Source organism: Oncorhynchus gorbuscha, linkage group LG12, assembly GCF_021184085.1.
Source record: "Oncorhynchus gorbuscha isolate QuinsamMale2020 ecotype Even-year linkage group LG12, OgorEven_v1.0, whole genome shotgun sequence".
Lineage (NCBI taxonomy): Eukaryota > Metazoa > Chordata > Actinopteri > Salmoniformes > Salmonidae > Oncorhynchus > Oncorhynchus gorbuscha.
The window spans coordinates 27,527,810-27,549,866 of record NC_060184.1 but is presented as its reverse complement, the minus strand read 5'-3'; the positions used below and the strand labels follow the sequence as shown (position 1 = coordinate 27,549,866).

The 22,057-nt window shown below is 43.3% G+C and overlaps 1 protein-coding gene across 2 annotated transcripts in view; it reads left to right on the top strand.

Moving 5' to 3' along the window:
• Positions 1 to 14,212, top strand: part of LOC123990806 (protein cornichon homolog 3-like) — a 46,400-nt gene extending 32,188 nt beyond the window's left edge. Inside the window, exons 4-7 of one of the 2 annotated variants that reach the window (XM_046291688.1) lie at positions 3,218 to 3,330; positions 9,538 to 9,681; positions 10,222 to 10,250; positions 12,731 to 14,212. In XM_046291688.1, the coding sequence (XP_046147644.1) occupies positions 3,218 to 3,330; positions 9,538 to 9,681; positions 10,222 to 10,250; positions 12,731 to 12,750 (306 nt within the window). In that variant the 3' untranslated portion in view covers positions 12,751 to 14,212. The remainder of the gene's footprint in view (positions 1 to 3,217; positions 3,331 to 9,537; positions 9,682 to 10,221; positions 10,251 to 12,730) is intronic. The other variant, XM_046291689.1, reaches the window with a different exon arrangement.
• Positions 14,213 to 22,057: the final 7,845 nt, after the last annotated feature.

Genomic DNA, 22,057 nt, shown 5'->3' with positions numbered 1-22,057 from the left:
AGCTGGATTCATTAGTGACCGATGGCAGTTTGCCACCACGTGTTTGACACCACTCACTCAATATGGAAAGCTTATGTACAGTAATGCTATCAAACACATGACATGGCACAAGATCAGTGAGTAACGTTTATGATAATTGCCCATGTATATTTGCTCCCTGGTGGCGCAGCGGTCTAAGGCACTGCATCTCAGGGAAAGAGGCATCACTACATACCCTGGTTTGATTCCAGACTGTATCACAACCGGACGTGATTGTGAGTCCCATAGGGCAGTGCACAATTGGCCCAGCGGTTAAGGGGTTGGCCGGGGTAGCCCATCATTTTAAATAAGAATTTATTCCTAGTTAAATAAAGGTTCCAAAAACTAAAACATATTTGCAGGCTAGCCAGTTGCTCAATGACATTGTGAAGCCCTGTGTGTAATTGTTTGAGGCTGTCTATGATTGCCATATTTTACTGAGTTACAGTTCATATAAGGAAATCATATGACTGTGAATACAGATATGCATATTTTGGTCACAGATAACTATAAAAGTAGGGGTGTGGAAAACCAGTCAGTATCTGATGTGAACACCATTTGCCTCAAGCAGCGCAACACATTTATTTCGCAAAGAGTTGATCAGGCTGTTTATTGTGGCCTGTGGAATGTTGTCCCACTCATCTTCAATGACTGTGCGAAGTAGTTGGATATTGGCGGGAACTGGAACCCACTGTCGTACACGTCGATCCAGAGCCTTCCAGACTTGCTCAATGGGTGACATGTCTGGTGAGTATGCAGGTCATGGACGAACTGGGGACATTTTCAGCTTCCAGGAATTGTGTACAGATCCTTGAAACATGGGTCTTTGCATTATCATGCTGAAACATGAGGTGATGGCGGCAGATGAATGGCACGACAATGGGCCTCAGGATCTCATCACAGTATCTCTGTGCATTCAAATTGCCATTGATAAAATGGAATTGTGTTCGTTTTCCATAGCTTATGCCTGCCCATACCATAACACCACTGCCACCATGGGGCACTCTGTTCACAACATTGACATCAGCAAACCATTCGCCCACACAAAGCCATACACGCTGTCTGCCATCTGCCCGGTACAGTTGAAGCCAGGATTCATCTGTGAAGTGCACACTTCTCCAGAGTGCCAGTGGCCAACAAAAGGGAGCATTTGCCCACTGAAATCGGCTACGATGCCAAACTACAGTCAGGTCAAGACCCTAGTGAGGAAGACGAGCATGCAGATGAGCTTCCCTGAGACGGTTTCTGACAGTTTGTGCAGAAATTGTTTGGTTGTGCAAACCCACAGTTTCATCAGCTGTCCGGGTGGCTGGTCTCAGACAATTCCATAGGTGAAGAAGCCAGATGTGGAGGTCCTGGGCTGGCGTGGTGAGAAGTGGTCTGAAACGACGTAGGAGGTGGCTTATGGTAGAGAGAATAACATTCAATTATCTGGCAACAGCTCTGGTGGACATTCCTGCAGTCAGCATGCCAATTGCATGCACCCTCAAAACTTGAGAGATCTTTGGCATTGTGTTGTGTGACAAAACTGCACATTTCAGTATGGCCTTTTATTGTACCCAGCACAAGGTGCACCTGTGTAATGATCATGCTGTTTAATCAGCTTCTTGATATGCCACACCTGTCAGGTGGATGGATTATCTTGGCAAAGAAGAAATGGTCACTAACAGAGATGTAAATAAATGTGTTCACAACACTTGCGAGAAATAAGCTTTTTGTGTGTATGGAACATTTCTGGGATCTTTAATTTCAGCTCATGAAACATGGTACCAACATTTTACATATTGCATTTATATTTTTGTTCAGTGTATATTTAGAGCTCTATTTTAACTAACCTAACACAATGGTAAATCTAAATGCAGGCGGTAGCACTATAGGTTCAGGGGTGTGTCAGAAATATTTGTAAAATTTTCACTATTACAATTATCCGCACACTTGCTGGTGTTGGCGCGAAAGAGCTGGGTTTTGATGAATTAACAAGTTGTGGGTGTGTCGAGGCTTGGTCCGTGGCAAAATATATGGTTGCTTTAGGTTGTGTATTTACTGTCTTTTATGCAGTAAATTTCAATGTTAGTCCGTAATAGTTTATCAAATGGCTTACAGAAACAAAATAACAAAATATAGACCTATCACATCTTCGCTAAATTTGCAGTCCACATTGTTCTAAGTAATTGCATGACTTCAATAGAATTCACACTGATACAGGGGCAAGGCCTACTGTAAATTGCATTATGGTTGAGCATGGACATGCCAAACATTGTCAATAAGCAAGATTCAATTCATTATTGATAAGTCCTAAAAAGAGAATGAATAATTCTACTCAAATTTGAAACAAAACTAAACAACAACTTGTTTTAAATAGGCTTATGTCACACTTACAGGAATATTCTTTTCTCCCCGTGGGCATATAATATTAAAAGAACTCAGACTATGGAGGATTTAATGGACATCCAAAACGGTACCTGCATGGCTAAAATAATGTGGGCTGCCTACAATTCATAGATAAAAAGGGAATGTTATCTCACTGTTTCACTCCTCTAAAACTTGATATTTTAATCGAGTTTGGGGGATTAAGATTTATTTTCAAGAAGCCTCTGGAGCCAAACTCTTTACTGACAGTCTTTTTGATTACTTCCAGATTGCATTGGGTCAACAAAAAAGCTGCCATTGAGATGAGGGGAGGCTATGCTTGGTTGTATGTTTCTAAATACGAAGTATGCAGGCTTCAAGTCACATTAGGCTACTCTTTTTGTAAATGTTTTGTTTTATTTGTTTGTCTTTGTCTTTTTATTTCTATTTTCATTTTATTTTTTATTTTTATTAACAACAAATCAATACAAAAAGTACATGGGGACATTAGGCTACTCTTGTTCCATAGGCTGTGTTTCCGCTGTCAAAATTCATGCCATAACCAACTGCGTTACCGCTAAAACTAGCTTTTAGCACTTCGGGTCATGTTTTTAAGACAGGTAAATAGCCAAACCTGGCGTTAGGGCTGGAAAATGCGAGTGCGCCAGTTTTTGCATGACGAACTGTGTTAGACACAAAGCACGGCCTTAACGCCATGTCAAATGGTGATGAATAATCTGTGAATGAGAAGATTTGATGTGAAATGACCTCTCTCAAGAGCATTTCACTTTCCCTCTTACCCCACCTTCACCCCCCTCTCTTCCGTTCTCTCTCCTTCCCTCCCTCCCAGTTGGTGCTTCCAGAGTATTCTATCCATGGGCTGTTCTGTATCATGTTCCTGTGTGCCCAGGAGTGGCTGACAGTAGGCCTCAACATCCCTCTGTTCTTCTACAACACATGGAGGTAACTATCGAAGCTAGACAAGTCTTTTCTTGTCTTTCTTTCATTTTGTATGATGCCATTAATTCAGTATGGTGCCCAGAAGATAAGCACTTATTTATGTATGTAGGTATTTTATTATGTATGTATTATATTATATATGTATTATATTATATCATGCATGTGTTATATTATGTATGTATTATATTATATGATGTATGTATTTAACGACTTGAGCATTTGTCATTTGACAGACAGGCTGTTAGTGACTTTGGTTATGATGCACTGAAACCTCACCTTGAAAATTGGTCTCCTGTCAAGGCTTCCTCCCATGAATATGTTGTTTTCTCCCTTCTTTGGGCTTGTTGTTGTTTCGTTATTTGATGTGAATCACTTGCAGAACTCTGTGATTGTTTTGCTCAGCCAGTTAAAGTTACGCAGCAGCACTCACTGTTTCATTAATTGCAGACTCTGCCAGATGCCCAGTGGCTACATATGCTGTTTTCTCTACACATCTGAGGGGAGACAGGGAGAGGGGGGGAGAGAGAGAAAGAGAGGCACAGAGACAAAGATAGAGGGATGAAGAAATAAAGAGAATGATACAGAGATATGGGGGAGGGTGACCCACTGCAGCTACAGATCTGTCCATTTCTGCTTTCCTTCCCAGTGAGCACAGCTGATGCCTGATGTCTTCAGCGCGTCCCTCTCCTCTCCTCACCATCAGCCCCCACTGGCTCTGCCTCTCTGCCAGCCTCTCCTCCCCACCTCCGCATGCAGCAGGGGCTCAGTGACACACAGGATAGTAGAGAGGTTTAGATGTAGGTTTAGCAGCAGCAACACAGTGGACGTCTCAGTTTAAGGCCAATTCCAAAGCTTCGTCAAAAGAGGAGGCTCATGGTTCTCACCCACTTCCATAGACTTACACAGTAATTATGAATACTTCCAGAGGACGTACTCCAACCTATCAGAGCTCTTGCAGCATGAACTGACATGTTGTCCACCCAATCAGAGAATGTATCTTGTACCGAAAGCATAACCTACAGCCAGCTAGCACTGCAGTGCATAAAATGTGGTGAGTAGCTGACTCAAGAGAGAAAAAAAAAATTGTTAAACAGTTTTGTACAAATTCATTTATTCCTAAATAAAGGGAGAGAAGTACAGAGAGAAATACAGAGAGTACTTAGCTAGCAAATGCAGCTAGCTAGTTTAGCCTACTGAAACACCCTGCTCAAACAGCTATGACTATCCAACACAACACTGGAACTCTTCCATGTCAAGGCAAGCGTTTGGTTTGACTAATTTATTTCCACCGGGGCCCGCTGGTGAAACTGCTTACTGTACACTGTAACGTTACTGCATGATTGTAGTGGGTTTACTAACGCGTTAGTTCTCTTAGCTATGCTGACTATTACGTTACTTTAGCTAATAAGGTGACAACGATGTAGGCTGTGTGTAGCGGTTTGGCTTGGAAAGGTTTTGTCACCTGGTCACATACAGCTGATATGTTGTGCATTGAAGTCCACAAGTGAAGGGAAGAAGTGAAAGGAGGAGAGCGCATAACGTAGATGCAAGAAGGAATTCAACATGGCTGTGAAGGAATTCAACGGGGTGTAATTCAATCTTTCAGATTCTGTTGAAAAACGTTTCACAAACAGAAGCAAACGGAACAAAACGGGGAACAGGTAAAACATACCTGAATTTATCCAATAAAACTCTCGTTTGCAACTGTTGGAATAATGATTACACCCACTATCAGCTAGATGCAGGCAACAATGTGCAAGGCGGTATTGATTTCACTGTCTATCCATGTGTCACTGTCTGTCACATCAAATTTGTCTCTCGACCTGTGTGCACCTACGTTGTAAGCTTTCATTCATAGGCATGATGGGTATAGGCAAAATTTGAGTATCATGTAGTAGCCTAAACCTATGACTGTTACATTGAGCTGGGTCATTGGAATATGAATGACAGTCATCCAATATGATGTAATAGAAATAAGGCCATGCTCATGAAAAAAAAAATGTCATCCCTAATCTGAAACGGCACTGACCGCCACTGTTCTAAATGGTACCACATAGGGGTTATTAAGCTTGTAACCATAGCGTAACCCTTTTTTGGTGCTATTGAAGGTTAAATAAAGAACCACACTCATAAGGTTCTAAATGGAACCTGTATGTTGCTATAAAGAACCCTTTCTTAAGGTTCTATAAAGAACCATAGCATTTATTTTCTATATAGCACCAAAAACAGTTCTGCTCAAAAACAGTTCCGCTATGTTTACAACCCTATTTGGGGCTATATAGAACAATTATTTATGGTTCTTTATATAACCTTTATGGAGAAGGGTTCAATAAATAACATCTCAAAATCTTAAAGGTTCTTTGTAGATTATTTTGAAGAACCACACAGGTTTTTTTTATTCTGGTCAGCCATATTATATTGTTAACATTACATTCTTATTATTGTGTTCATTGACAAGTTGAATCAAGTGAGCTATCTCTGGAACAGCTGGGGCTCCCTGAGGAGAGATCCACTGACTGATTTAGTCAACTGTTCTCAATTGACACAAGGCCATACATGAGTCTTTCACAAGACACCGTCGCTGGCCATAGTCATATATCATTATCACTTATAGACTTCGGTGCACAACACAACAGCTGTCTGTGACCAGGTGGAAAAAAAACTTCATACCATAACCGCTACCCACAACCTACAACATTGCCACCATATTAGCTAACGTCATAGTCAACATAGCTACAAGAACTAACGCGTTAGTACACCCACAATCCAATCCATGGGTATAATCACACAGTAGTGTACAGCAAGCAGTTTAGCAGTTACACCAGAGGCCCCCGGTGGCAATACATTTCTAAAACCGAAAGCTTACCTTGAATTGGAAGTGTTGGCCACCTAGCTAACATGCGTATCTTTTTGAGTCAGGATGTTGACCAGGCAAAATTAGCTAGCGTAAGTGAAAGTAAAAAAAATACACTTTTTGAAAAAACTTTTTTAGTCAGCTACTCACCATATTTTATTCACGGCAGTAATAGCTAGCTGTAGTTTATGATTTCAGTACTAGATTAATTCTCTAATCCTTTGATTGGATGGACAGCATGTCAGTTCATGCTGCAAGGAAGATGTCCCCCGGAAGTCGTCATAATTACTGTGTAAGTCTAAGGAAGGGGAGGGTGAGAACCATGGTTTTGTACAGGTTTTGTATTGAAGTCAATGTACCCAGATGAGGACAGAAGCAAGCTGTCCTCCGGGGTACACCATGGTGCTACCCTACAGAGGGCTGTTGAGACTACTGTAGATCTTTAGTGCAAAACAGTGTTTTAATCAGTTATTTGGTGATGCAAATATATTTTGTATAGTTCTATCTAAGAAGGATAACTCTGTAATGTTTCACAATTTTTATTTTATTAAATTCACTGAGTAGGATGGTCCTCACCTTTCTCCTCTGAGGAGCCTCACATGTAATATAGTATAATAAGTAACAGGATAACACAACACATTAGTGGAATGACACATTCACTCACTTTTGCGCAAAAAGAGCTGTATGCAAACCACACCCCAAAATATTGTAATGAGCTGCCTCCACAACATTTTAAAAGAGGAAATAAACATTTTGTGAACTGTAAAGAACCATTGAAGAGCTCAAAGGTTTCTTTGGGTTAATATGGATCCCCATAGAACTATCACCCTTCCAAAAGAACCTTGAGGAATCTTCTTTTTGTGTGTGTGTACAGTAGAAGGGATCCCGCTCTCTCTGTGTTTTGAGCTGAACACATCCTTTAGCACACATACGGTACAGACAGCTGCTCCCTATCCCCCACCATGGCCCCCTCACTGTCACAGAGAGGGATATCTTTCTCTACAAACCTCCATGTGGGTCCCTCTCTCTGTGCCTGTAGCTCACTCTACCGCAGGTGCTGTGGAGCCCCACAATCAGGTAGAGTCAGTCAGTGTGTTGTAGAAATATAGGCCACCCCACAGCAATGAGTTATGGTGTGCTGTGAAATAGGGCACTACTGTCTCAGGTGGTGCTTGTCCTAACAGTAGAGGGACTATATGACGCAAATGTGTTAGTGGAGTGACTTACCAGGTGGTAGTAGTAAGAGTAGTAGTAGTGGGTTGAGATTCAGGTTCAGCTGGGTTTTTCAGGTGTTACAAGGTGCATGAGTAGAAATGGAATGGGCAGAATGGTTCTGATTTTGTATGATTTATTTTTGACTAACCTTTATTTTATCAGGTACATTAAACTGTCTGGCAAGACATTCTCTCACACATTCTCATTTACAGCAATCTTGTTCTACATGAATTTCAAAAGCCCTGTCACAATTTATTTAATAGTCTGTCTAGTACAAACGACTTAGAAATCATTACTGAATAGTTTGTTAGTCATTAGCAAACTATTGGTAAATCATTATAAACCATGTGTTCATGTATCTATTAACATAATTAAATACATGTACAGTGCCTTGCAAAAGTATTCACCCCCTTGGTGTTTTTCCTATTTTTATGCATTACAATCTGTAATTGAAATAGATTTTTATTTGAATTGCATGTACTGGACATACACAAAATAGTCCAAATTGGTGAAGTGAAATGTAAAACATTACTTGTTTAAAAAAAAAGGAAAAGTGGTGGGTGCATATTTATTCGTCCCCTTTGCTATGAAACCCCTAAATAAGATCTGGTGCAACCAATTACCTAGACGAAACATAACTAGTTAAATAAAGTCCACCTGTGTGCAATCTAAGTGTCACATGATCTGTCACATGATCTCAGCATATATATACATCTGTTCTGAAAGGCCCCAGAGTCTGCAACGCCACTAAGCAATGGGCACCACCAAGCAAGTGGCATCATGAAGACCAAGGCGCTCTCCAAACAGGCCAGGGACAAAGTTGTGGAGAGGTGCGGATAAGAAACTTTGAACATCTCACCGAGAACCATTAAATCCATTATTTAAAAAATGGGAGGGCCGCCCAACAAAACTCACGAACCAGGCAAGGAGGGCATTAATCAGAGAGGCAACAAAGAGACCAAAGATAACCCTGAAGGAACTGCAAAGCTCCATAGCGGACATTGTAGTATATGTCCATAGGACCACTTTAAGCCGCACACTCCACAGAGTTGGGCTTTACAGAAGAGTGGCCAGAAAATGAATAAGCGAACATGTTTGGTGTTTGGCCAAAGACATGTGGGAGACTCCCCAAACATATGAAAGAAGGTACTCTGGTCAAATGAGACTAAAAATGAGCTTTTTGGCCATTAAGGAAAACATAATGTCTGGCACAAATGTCTGGCCCAATACCTCTCATCACCCCATGAACAACATCCCCACGGTGAAACATGGTGATGCCAGCATCATGCTGTGGGGATGTTTTTATCAGCAGGGACTGGGAAACTGGTCAGAATTGAAGGAATGATGGATGGCGCTAAATAAAGGAAAATTCTTGAGGGAAACCTGTTTCAGTCTTCCAGAGATTTGAGACTGGGACGGAGGATCACCTTCCAGCAGGACAATGACTCTAAGCATACTGCTAAAGCAACAGTTGAGTGGTTTAAGGGGAAACATTTAAATGTCTTGGAATGGCCTAGTCAAAGCCCAGACCTCAATCCAATTGAGAATCTGTGGTATGACTTAATTGCTGAACACCAGTGGAACCCATCCAACTTGAAGGAGCTGGAGCAGTTTTGCCTTGAGGAATGGGCCAAAATCCGAGTGGCTACTGTGCCAAGCTTATAGAGACATACCCCAAGATACTTGCAACTGCAAAAGGTGGCTCTACAAAGTATTGACTTTGGGGGGGTGGGGGGTGAATAGTTGCGTAGTTCTGTGAATAGTTACGCTCAAGTTTTCCGTTTTTTTGTCTTATTTGTTGTTTGTTTTACAATAGAAAATATTTAGGATCTTTCTTACATACAACCCCCCCCCAAAATCAAATGTTTTCCCCCCAGGGTGTAAGGTAACAAAATAGAAAAAATGCCAAGTGGGGTGAATACTTTCGCAAGCCACTGTACCTACGTATATGCATAACCATGCATTACAATTCCTACAACCTTTAATCATGTACAACGTAATCATACGAATCATGAACAGTCAGATGTTTCATGTGTCCCCCTACTCATCCTCCATCTCTCCATTCTTCCTTTCATCCTCCCCTCCGTCCCTCCGTCTCTACGGGTCAACTACCCCTCGTGTGTCGTGTCCCTATTCGGTAGGTACTTCCACAGCCCCACAGACACAAAGGAGCTCCTCTACGACCCAGCATCGGTCATGAACGGGGACACACTCAAGTTCTGCCAAAAAGAGGCCTGGTGCAAGATGTCCTTCTTTGTCCTGTCTTTCTTCTACTATCTCTACTGGTGAGTGACGAAGGGCACTTTCCAGTGTGTTGTTTGGTAATTGTTCACCTCAGTGACTATCAACTATACACAGTACATCGAGTCTAAGTAGAGTATAGTTGTTATTCCTCTTGTACATTTTTCCGATGTTTAGTACAGGCTTTTACATGCTTTTACAAGCATGATATGTGCATATTGTTTTGTATTGCTCGGTAAATGTTACTGCACTGTTGGAGCTAGAAGCACAAGTATTTCGCTGCACCTGCGATAACATCTGCAAATCTGTGTACGCAACCAATAAACATTTATTTGATTTGATTTGACCAGGGTCAATTCCATTTCGGTTTAGCCAATTCAGGTAGTGATTGGGTAATTTTCAATTCCCGAACTAAAACGCTTTAATAAAACGTTTTCATAAACCCATTAATTTCATTGACTAAGTTGAAATGGAATGGACCCCACAGTCCCTGGAGTACTCGTGACCTCTCACCAGAAGCACAGAGGTTTTTTCAATTGACCAATCAGAAGTGTTGAATGTGACTCTCCTCCTCTCGCCTGTAGCGTGTACTGGACCGGACCTTCCCCTAGTAGTGAGTCTCTTCAGTGGGTTTGTCACCTCGTGATACTGACCCCCTCACTGCCCCACAGTGCCCTGCCCCCTGCATACACCACCATACCACCCTGTGAATCTTTCCCTCTCTCTCTTTCTCTCTCTCTCCCCTCCTTTCTCCCTCTCATTCTCTGTTTCTCCTCACTCAGCGATACTGTAACACTAATGGACACAGCCTTTTCTGGAGAATGGGCCTCCTCAGGGAGATAACCTTTAACCTCTGACCTCCATTACTTCAGTCCCCCCTGACCTACTGGTGTTTGTTACAGTGGAGGTGGTCACTCTGGTGTAGTCCAATATGGAGTCCAATATAACAACTGACCTCCATTGTTTAACCTTGATGAGATGTGCATTTTCTCCTGATGTTTAACCCCTGCTATGGATGTTATGTAACGTAACTGTATATGAATGCTTCCCTCTTTGTCTAATAAGTACCACTCCTAACTTGTTCTCACCCACTTCTCCACTTGTCTTTGGCATGATCACTAACCCTTCCTTGCACGCACACACACACACACACACACACACACACACACACACACACACACACACACACACACACACACACACACACACACACACACACACACACACACACACACACACACACACACACACACACACACACACACACACACTGTACACACACTGTACACACACTGTACACACACACACACACTGTACACACGCGCACACACACTATTGAAGCTATTGAGCATCAGCTGAATAATGCTCTCCCACTCACAGATTGATGGGAAATCAAAGATTGACTCTGGAGGCCTAATCCTCCCAATTACAATGGCCAGGTTTGCTTCGGTTCATTAGCCCAAAAGCCGTTTAAATATAATGGAACAGGAAATTACTACATGGCTCTGATAAGCAAGCAGAGCTCCATATAAATGTTTATGACAAGCCCTCAGTGAGGAATATGTTATATTTGCCTGTGGAAGCCAAGCTACTGGGTGAATTGAAACAACCTCAATGACAGAGAGATGACAAGCTGACAGCAAGGACATATGTAGCATCTCTGTCTACCATGAATAGCAGTCTAAAGACGAAATGTGATGTCATTCACATCGTATGCCGTAATGTAATGATATAATGTTATGTTAATGCAGTATCAAACTGAATGTATATTCCAAGTACAGGGCTTGAAGTTGTTTTTTACAGTACCAGTAAGTGGGAGATCCAGTAGCTAGAGAGTGTCTGTTCCACACATCTCCTCAGCTGTTGTTCAGCTTATTGTCTTACTGTTTGGTGCAGTGTTGAAGACCAGACTTGGTCTTCATCAAGTGACCAGGTGATTAAACCAGTCTTTTTTCACCTAACAGCTGAGCAATAATGGAAATGTTTGTACGGTAGAATAGGCCCAGTGATCATGTGATGAGCTACGATTTGTAGATACAGGCTACTAATTAATCTAGCTACAGCTCTGAGGGGTGATGGAGCCTGGGCATGATGGAGGTCATGATCTGTCTAAACTGCCTCTGGGTCCCCTGCGTATGACACCTCCAGGCCACCATATGTATTGTGTGTCCATTATATTAGGAAACATGGATATTGATAACCCAGGCAGACAGGTGAACTCAGGCTTCACCACAGCAGCAGGGATTAGTGTCTCACTGGCCAGAGGACACCAGAATGAATGCACATTTCTCTATTTGGGAGAAGCTAAGTGATCCTGATTAGTTAAAGCAGTAAATAAGCTATTATGGTACAGTTAGCTAGGAAGCTGAATTATTTTAGAAGATGTTTATTTACCTAAGGCTAAGAACAAATGTTAAGTATTGGCATCTGGGAAATCTAGACTTGTCTGAGCAGCTCACAAAATGTTATTAGGCTAACATGACTAATAGTTTGTAAAGAACAAAACTGTCCTTACTCTATTAAACCATCAAATCGTATATTTCATGAGCAGTGTTGTCCCCGCTAAGACGTAGACATACCTCTTAGTTCGAGCCCAGTTCTCCAAATTAATATGAAATATTTCAATTTGGTTTATCGACAAGCTTAATCAAGCAAAACTGCAGCGGCCTCACATCAATTTCTTGCTTATTTATTTGCTCGTGTTTTGAATAGGCAAAATGTTTACTATCCTTTGTAGTTGAGAAGGCTATATGCAGAACATTAAAGGGCTCTTTTAATTGCAACTTCAAATAAAGAAACACAAAGAAATATCAGTGAATCTGGCAGGCACCCAGACATGGGTCATGAAAAAGACTGAACACACTACTTTACCACACATGGATTAATCAGTTGTTTCTGAAACACGTTTAACATGCACTTGAATGCTCCTTTCTTGAATGCTTATTAAATTCCAGTGGATCCGTTTTAAATGGGATCATTTTTGGTACTGTTGATAGTTATTGTTTTTTGTTTTTACCGTTTGGTCCAATCATGTACTGTTGTCTCAGTCATTGATTTGTTATCTTGTGTTTTTCCTCCTCTCTTGTCTTCCAGTATGGTCTACTCCTTGGTAACCTCATAACAGCAGAACTCTCAGTATTTGAGCCATCCTCCGGATATCAGAGACTGTTTTCTGGAATTCAAACTAGCTAAGCACAAAAACCAACTTTGCAGCAAATAAATAGCACTTTGGGTCACAACTTTTCTGTTTCGTCAGAAGGACAGTCGGTGAAGGGAAGGGAAGAATTTCAGCTCCAGTCCCCATTGTCTCCTCAATGTATGTAAAGGGACATTACTGTTTACAGTTCTCTATAGGTCAAAAGTCCTTTATGAGTCACAGTGACCACCATATCTACTTTTGTCCGTCACTGCCCGGCTAATGTCTGTACTTACAGCCTGTCCTGTCCTGGAGAAGTACAGTAGCATCACCACTACCGTAGTAGGTTACACAGTAGTGTTTGCACAGTTTGTCTCAGGCACAGCACATAGAAACACAGCACAGCACATTCGTGTTTGTCATCGGGACCAACAGGTCTTCTTCTTCACCCATCTGCCCTTAGAGTCTCACCGATAGTAGCTTCTTCTTCACTGGTGGGAAGGGAAGATGACACATCCTGTACAGAGACATGGTGAACCTTCTGTTCAGCGACAAGGAAACCGGGTCTGCGAATGTTGCATTTTTACCTGCTGCAATACAATACATGGCCTGTGTGTTTATATACATTACATACCTGTATGTGAATGGCTTTTGTGATGTGTGCATTTTGTGTATTCTTAACAAAATCATTTCTAATGGAAATATGATCTATGAAGAATCATATACAAATGGAATATTGTGTGATTCTCTGTGGTTGTAGTGTTGTTATTTGGTAGAGAAATTAAAGCTTGTTTTTTAGAACTAGAAAAGCAGTAATTCTTTGCACAGTAGTGTAGGCCTATATCATTTTCTTGCCAAATATTTGCAATGTTTGGTTGTGTTTCAATACTCTATAGTCTACCCAAATGAGCAAAGGTATCACTGTTTCCATAATGGACCGAATGTGGTACTTATTCATTCACTTAAATTATTCATAGTCATTTAAAATGAATTGTTTCCCTTGTCCAAAATACTTTTCAGCAAATATAAGTGAATGGCATATCAGCCTCCACTGTAAGATGACTAATATATCAACTGAACGACACTGTTAATGTTCGAACTACCCCCTCTGTCATTACCATTAGCTAGCAGATGCTGCCAGTAATGAAACGGTGTCTGAAAACAGCTATGGACTTCAGAGCTTTTGGCAATGCTGTTTCATTTGATTGTCTTTCAGAGAATTCATTGAGAATTCAATGCTGTCGGTTTGCCGCATAGTTCGTAATCATGCATCTTTGCGCAGAAGTTTTGCATTAACCTTTACTCAAGGACAAGACAGGAATGCCCATATTGTTGTTTTCTTATTTAAGAGCATTTTGTATGTTTGCTGTGTATGTGTCAACCTAAGATGAATTTAAATAATTGTTTATGAAATAAAGTATGACTATTTTAAAATGTGACATCAGCGGCTTTCTCTTTTTGACATTTAATGTTTTAAAAAAAACAATAATCCTGTCATGGTGTAGGTTTTTTAAATGGATAAAGGACTATAACCTATATCTGCACACATGCATTTGTTGTTTCCTGATCTCAGCACCTAGAACTAAATAGTCCTACAGTCCCACATCTCTTGTCATCTCCTGCTGTATCCTGTCCACCTGTCTGGCATCTGTATCAGTTCCTTAATGTGGTTACGAAAAGGTAGGATTCTTTGTTCTTCTGATTTGTGTGAAGAGCAAAGGAAGCTGTGATTCCTGCTGTTGTCATTTGCAGTCCTTACCTGTGTGATTATACAACTGTGTGTGTGTGTGTGCGTGTGCATGTGCGTGTGTGTGCGTGTGTTTTCATGCATGCTTTCTGAACTGTGCCCATGTCGCCAATGCGACGTGAGGGCGGCAACAGATCGGTGACAGCCTGTCCTCCCACAATACACCTGGGCACTCTCCAGATCATTACCACATGCCTCATAATTAAACTGCAGTCAGACTGCCGTTACCCTCGACGTTCCTCTCCCTCCCCCTGCATTCCCCCCTCGCTTCCTCTCTGCTCTCCTTGGCAGCATCTGACGTCCTCTCCCACCCCCTGCATTCCCCCTCGCTTCCTCTCTGCTCCCCTTGGCAGCATCTGACGCTCCTCTCCTCTCCCTCCCCCTGCATTCCCCCCTCGCTTCCTCTCTGCTCCCCTTGGCAGCATCTGACGCTCCTCTCCTCTCCCTCCCCCTACATTCCCCCTCGCTTCCTCTCTGCTCCCCTTGGCAGCATCTGACGTTCCTCTCCTCTCCCTCCCCCTGCATTCCCCCTCGCTTCCTCTCTGCTCCCCTTGACAGCATCTGACGCTCCTCTCCTCTCCCTCCCCCTGCATTCCCCCTCGCTTCCTCTCTGCTCCCCTTGGCAGCATCTGACGTTCCTCTCCTCTCACTCACCCTGCATTCCCCCTCGCTTCCTCTCTGCTCCCCTTGGCAGCATCTGACGCTCCTCTCCTCTCCCTCCCTGCATTCCCCCTCGCTTCCTCTCTGCTCCCCTTGGCAGCATCTGACGCTCCTCTCCTCTCACTCACCCTGCATTCCCCCTCGCTTCCTCTCTGCTCCCCTAGGCAGCATCTGACATTCCTCTCCTCTTCCTCCCCCTGCATTCCCCCTCGCTTCCTCTCTGCTCCCCTTGGTAGCATCTGACGCTCCTCTCCTCTCCCACCCCCTGCATTCCCCCTCGCTTCCTCTCTGCTCCCCTTGGCAGCATCTGACGCTCCTCTCCCTCCCCCTACATTCCCCCTCGCTTCCTCTCTGCTCCCCTTGGCAGCATCTGACGCTCCTCTCCTCTCCCTCCCCCTACATTCCCCCCCTCGCTTCCTCTCTGCTCCCCTTGGCAGCATCTGACGTTCCTCTCCTCTCCCTCCCCCTGCATTCCCCCTCGCTTCCTCTCTGCTCCCCTTGACAGCATCTGACGCCCCTCTCCCTCCCCCTGCATTCCCCCTCGCTTCCTCTCTGCTCCCCTTGGCAGCATCTGACGCTCCTCTCCTCTCACTCACCCTGCATTCCCCCTCGCTTCCTCTCTGCTCCCCTAGGCAGCATCTGACATTCCTCTTCTCTCCCTCCCCCTGCATTCCCCCTCGCTTCCTCTCTGCTCCCCTTGGCAGCATCTGACGCTCCTCTCCTCTCCTCTCCCACCCCCTGCATTCCCCCCTCGCTTCCTCTCTGCTCCCCTTGGCAGCATCTGACGCTCCTCACTTATAGCCGTGAAATGGCATTCAGCTCATGTTGAACGCCTCTGGCACTCAATCTCAAACTCACTTAACTGATTCTGTGCTCCCACTCCAAAGACGCCCCTTACCCAACTACAGACGGCTGTGTTGTCAGTAGATGTGCTGTACTGCATGTGCTAAGAGGCTCCGTACAGGACATCTCTTTTTGATCTTTTCATTTTAGAGAGTAATCAGGTGACTGAGATGTTAATATGTCATGTCTTGCTAGGCTGTAACGTCTCACCTCCTCCCTAAAAGTGAGTGACAGATTCCTGATTCCAGCTTTCTACCTACAGAGCCAGTCTGACCTGAAAATACCCCCTACGTCTAAAGCCACCTGCCTGTTCCTGCCTGTTCCTTCCACTCCCTCTAACCCTGGATCTGAACACATATGACACCCTGTGCTGTATCTTCCGTCATAACTCACCCGCGGTCCAGATCAGAGTCTGTCTCGTACTGTCCACTCCACTAGCTTTGGTTTACATGGGATACCAGACACAATAGATGGGAGTCTGAAACAGTGTTATAAGTTATAACACTATGTATTTTTCAGAAGGAGTTTAAATAGATAAATAATTGAAATGCTAAAATAACTCTTGGCCTCAGCTGTAGATCAAAACGCAAATCTGAATGTGACATTAAAAGGGCATATAGAGTGCAATCGGAAAGTATTCAGACCTTTGACTTTTTCCATTTTGTTACATTACAGCCTCACCAATTACTTTGCAGACAGAGTTCAGTGTGTCAAATCGGAGGGCATGCTGTCCGGTCCTCTGGCAGTCTCTATGGGGGTGCCACAGGGTTCAATTCTCGGGCCGACTATTTTCTCTGTATATATCAATGATGTTGCTCTTGCTGCGGGCAATTCCCTGATCCACCTCTACGCAGACGACACCATTCTATATACTTTCGGCCCGTCATTGGACACTGTGCTATCTAACCTCCAAACGAGCTTCAATGCCATACAACACTCCTTCCGTGGCCTCCAACTGCTCTTAAACGCTAGTAAAACCAAATGCATGCTTTTCAACTGATCGCTGCCTGCACCCGCATGCCCGACTAGCATCACCACCCTGGATGGTTCCGACCTTGAATATGTGGACATCTATAAGTACCTAGGTGCCTGGCTAGACTGCAAACTCTCCTTCCAGACTCATATCAAACATCTTCAATCGAAAATCAAATCAAGAGCCGGCTTTCTATTCCGCAACAAAGCCTCCTTCACTCGCGCCGCCAAGCTTACCCTAGTAAAACTGACTATCCTACCGATCCTCGACTTCGGCGATGTCATCTACAAAATGGCTTCCAACACTCTACTCAGCAAACTGGATGCAGTCTATCACAGTGCCATCCGTTTTGTCACTAAAGCACCTTATACCACCCACCACTGCGACTTGTATGCTCTAGTCGGCTGGCCCTCGCTACATATTCGTCGCCAGACCCACTGGCTCCAGGTCATCTACAAGTCCATGCTAGGTAAAGCTCCGCCTTATCTCAGCTCACTGGTCACGATGGCAACACCCATCCGTAGCACGCGCTCCAGCAGGTGTATCTCACTGATCATCCCTAAAGCCAACACCTCATTTGGCCGCCTTTCGTTCCAGTACTCTGCTGCCTGTGACTGGAACGAACTGCAAAAATCGCTGAAGCTGGAGACTTTTATCTCCCTCACCAACTTCAAACATCAGCTATCTGAGCAGCTAACCGATCGCTGCAGCTGTACATAGTCTATTGGTAAATAGCCCACCCATTTTCACCTACCTCATCCCCATACTGTTTTTATTTATTTACTTTTCTGCTCTTTTGCACACCAATATCTCTACCTGTACATGACCATCTGATCATTTATCACTCCAGTGTTAATCTGCAAAATTGTAATTATTCGCCTACCTCCTCATGCCTTTTGCACACATTGTATATAGACTCCCCCTTTTTTCTCTACTGTGTTATTGACTTGTTAATTGTTTACTCCATGTGTAACTCTGTGTTGTCTGCTCACACTGCTATGCTTTATCTTGGCCAGGTCGCAGTTGCAAATGAGAACTTGTTCTCAACTAGCCTACCTGGTTAAATAAAGGTGAAAAAAAAAATTACAGACCCTTTTTTCCTCATCAAGCTACACACAATAACCCATAATGACGAAGCACGAATGACAAAGCAAAAACAGATTTTTTTTTAGATGTTCCAGGTTTATTACAAAGAAACAACAGAAATATCACAAAAATATTTAGACCCTTTACTCGGTACTTTGTTGAAGCACCTTTGGCATCTATTACAGCCTTGAGTTTTCTTGGGTATGACGCTACAAACTTGGCACACCTCAAGCTCTGTCAGGTTGGATGGGGAGCGTCGCTGCACAGCTATTTTCAGGTCTCCTGCTTTGTGTTGGTTGTTTGCTTCGTGTCGTTGTCCAGTTGGAAGGTGAACCTTCACCCCAGTCTGAGGTCCTGAGAGCTCTGGAGCAGGTTTTCACCTTTACCCAGTACTTTGTTGAAGAACCTTTGGTAGCGATTACAGCCTCGAGTCTTCTTGGGTATGACACTACAAGCTTGGCACACATGTATTTGGGGAGTTTCTCCCATTATTTTCTGTAGATTCTCTCAAGCTCTGTCAGGTTGGATGGGGAGCACTGCTACACAGCTATTTTCAGGTCACTCCCAAGATGTTGGATCGGGTTCAAGTCCAGGCTCTGGCTGGACCACTCAAGGACATTCCGAGACTTGTCCAGAAGCCATTCCTGTGTTGTCTTCGTTGTGTGCTTTGGGTCGTTGTCCTGTTGGAAGGTAAACCTTCACCCCAGTCTGAGGTCCTGAGCGTGCTGAAGAAGGTTTTCATTAAGGATCTCTCTGTACTTTGCTCCGTTCATCTTTGCCTCGATCCTGACTAGTCTCCCAGTCCCTGCCGCTGAAAAACATCCCCACAGCATGATGATGACAGCACCATGCTTCATCCTAGGGATGGTGTCAGGTTTCCTCCAGACTTGACACTTGGCATTCAAGTCAAAGAGTTCAATCTTGGTTTCATCAGACCAGAGAATCTTGTTTTTCATGGTCTGAGAATCTTTAGGTGCCTTTTGGCAAACTCCAAGCAGGATGTCATGTGCCTTTCACTGAGGAGTGGCTTCCGTCTGGCCACTGTACCATAAAGGCCTGATTGGTGGAGTGCTGCAGAGATGGTTGTCCTTCTGGAAGATTCTCCCATCTCCACAGAGGAACTCTGGAGCTCTGTCAGAGTGACCATCTGGTTCTTGGTCACCTCCCTGACCAAGGCCCATCTCCCCCGATTGCTCAGTTTGGCCGGGCGGCCAGCTCTATGAAGAGTCTTGGTGGTTACCAACTTTTAAAAATGATTGAGGCCAAGATTGATCAAAGACAAAGTGTTCTTGGGGACCTTCAATGCTGCAGACATTTTTTGGAACCCTTCCCCAGATCTGTGCCTCAACACAATCCTGTCTCGGGGGTCTACGGACAATTCCTTCGACCTCATGGCTTGGTTTTTGCTCTGACATGCATTGTCAACTGTGGGACCTTATATAGACAGGTGTGTGCCTTTCCAAATCATGTCCAATCAATTGAATTTACCACAGGTGGATGATCAATGGAAACGGGATGCACCTGAACTCAATTTCGAGTCTCATAGCAAAGGGTCTGAATACTTATGTAAATAAGGTATTTCTGTTTTTTTATGTTTTATACATTTTCAAAAATGTCTAAACCTGATTTGCCTTGTCATTGTGGGTTATTGTGTGTAGATTGATGAGGAAATACAAGTATTTAATCCATTTTAGAATAAGTCTGTAAAGTAATTAAATGTGGAAAGAGTCAAGGGGTCTGAATGCTTTCCGAATGCACTGTAAATCAGCAGTAACCAGACATACAGTATACAGTATTTGCTATTTGGATAAACTTGACATTTTCAAGAAAGTTTCAGAAATTGTCTTGTCAGAGGTTATACAGTAAATTGATTGTTAGTTTTAGGGAGGGCTGTAAAAATCACATATAAAACCTGTCAGATTACAGAATCATCCCATAATAACAAGTAATTGTTTCGTTGCCTCTTTAAATTATCTTCATCACACCAAAGATTATATTCATATCCAACTAAGACTCCTGATGCTTCAAATCAACCTCTGAATGTTCTGAGAGTTAGCATTCTAGTAACATCTTATTGCCTTCAGGTAAAATAGCATACAGAGTTGGGATGCGGAGACAAAAAAGCTTGATTAATTAAGAAATAATGAGAGACTTATCATTAATCACTTTACAACACTATCTGGCTCAGTGTTCAGGATTAGCTAAATGGCCAAAATGTTTTTCGCTCCTTGACTGAGATCTCTCTTTAGACAGTAGTTTCTGCCGGCATTAATGATGAAGTCAACTAGGTCAAGTTAAAGTACAGTCTCTCTTTTCAGTAATTAGCAGAGTGAGTGTCTGCCCGTGACACCCTGCAGGCCTGTCTCTAAGGGGTTTCCTGAAGCACACAGTGATGTATGGCTCATTAGTCAGTGGTGAAGTAAGCAGACTCTTAAAAATACTACTTGAAGGTACCTGACTGCTCCAGGCTTTCACTGTTGGGTTTGTCAGAGATACAAACACAGAGGTCATTAATATACTGTACTTTGAACCACATTAGTGTCTTTACTGTGTGTAGGTTGAGCATTTCATGAACCTAGACCTATATCAGAGTCATGGCCAGACAGTTAGACAGTTCGCTAAAGCCCATCCAGCAGATCTGGAACCAGGATAAGAGGGCAGTGAGTTTGGTTTCCTTCCACTGTGGATTGAGTGGTGTGAATCAGATCCAGTCCACAGCCCACCAGGCCCAGTAAGCTCACAGTGCAGAGAGCAGAGATCCTATTCAATGAATATGTAATTCTATGTCGCTGAGAGACAAACACGATGGCATCAGATTAAATACACAGCCTATGACTCCGTCTGCACCAAATACCTCCCCATTTACTTCCCACCATCTACATAGAACAAACTGCTGTCTAGAATATCCCACTGCCTTTCCCATTGTGCTCATTGTGCTCAGTCATTGGCTGCTACGCTAACCTAACTAGAATAGGTGACCCACTCCCTGTTGTCGGCCCGCGAATCAATATCGTAGTCTCAATTTATTGTTGAGAGTTAGACTAGTAGAATACAGTTTTTCTCTTGTTCTGTCAGTCACTCAATTAGCCCATATCAGCTAACATATCATTTTTGGGGTAAGTTAGTCTAGCGGCCAGCTTTCTAAACTTATAGTAATCATGGTTGAATTACCGACCGGGGGGCACCCACTCAGATATTTATGTTAAAAACAGAACATTTTTCTCTCCACCCCATGGCAAAATGTGTCAAATTGCATGAAATGAGTTATATAATTGCGAAATCTTCTCTCTGCCCCATGGCAAATGTGTAGAATGTCAGAAAACTTGCTTTAAAACTGCAACATGTTCTCTACGCCCATATGGCTCTCCGCAGTCGAGAGAGGGCCCGTTCAAATATGTTGTTCGCAAAAAGCACACCACTGATATCACACATCACACTCTCTCTCTGTCTCACACACCCACATACACACCCACATACTGCACACATACTCAGCCCCCCTGATGTTAACCATACAATAACCTCACACACACACACACACACACACACACACACACACACACACACACACACACACACACACACACACACACACACACACACACACACACACACACACACACACACACACACACACACACACACACACACACACACACACACACACACACATATATATATTCACAACTTCTCTCAGAGGGAGCACAGTGGGTCAAAAGCCACTCCTTTCCAAGAAGATGCCAATTCTCATTGTTCCTGACCTTTCCTGATAACCTGGTCTGCTGAGGATCCTAATAAAATATGAATTATTCTCAGGAAAACAGCAGCTCTAAAACAAGACACGGACTCATAACTGACCTCTGTCGGGTTGTTCTCGGCTTGTATTCAGATTGACTACAGCATGATACCACTTGTTCATTGTCTGCGGCATGGCTCACCATGTCTGTGTTCACTTGCTTTTCTATGTCCTTATTTCCC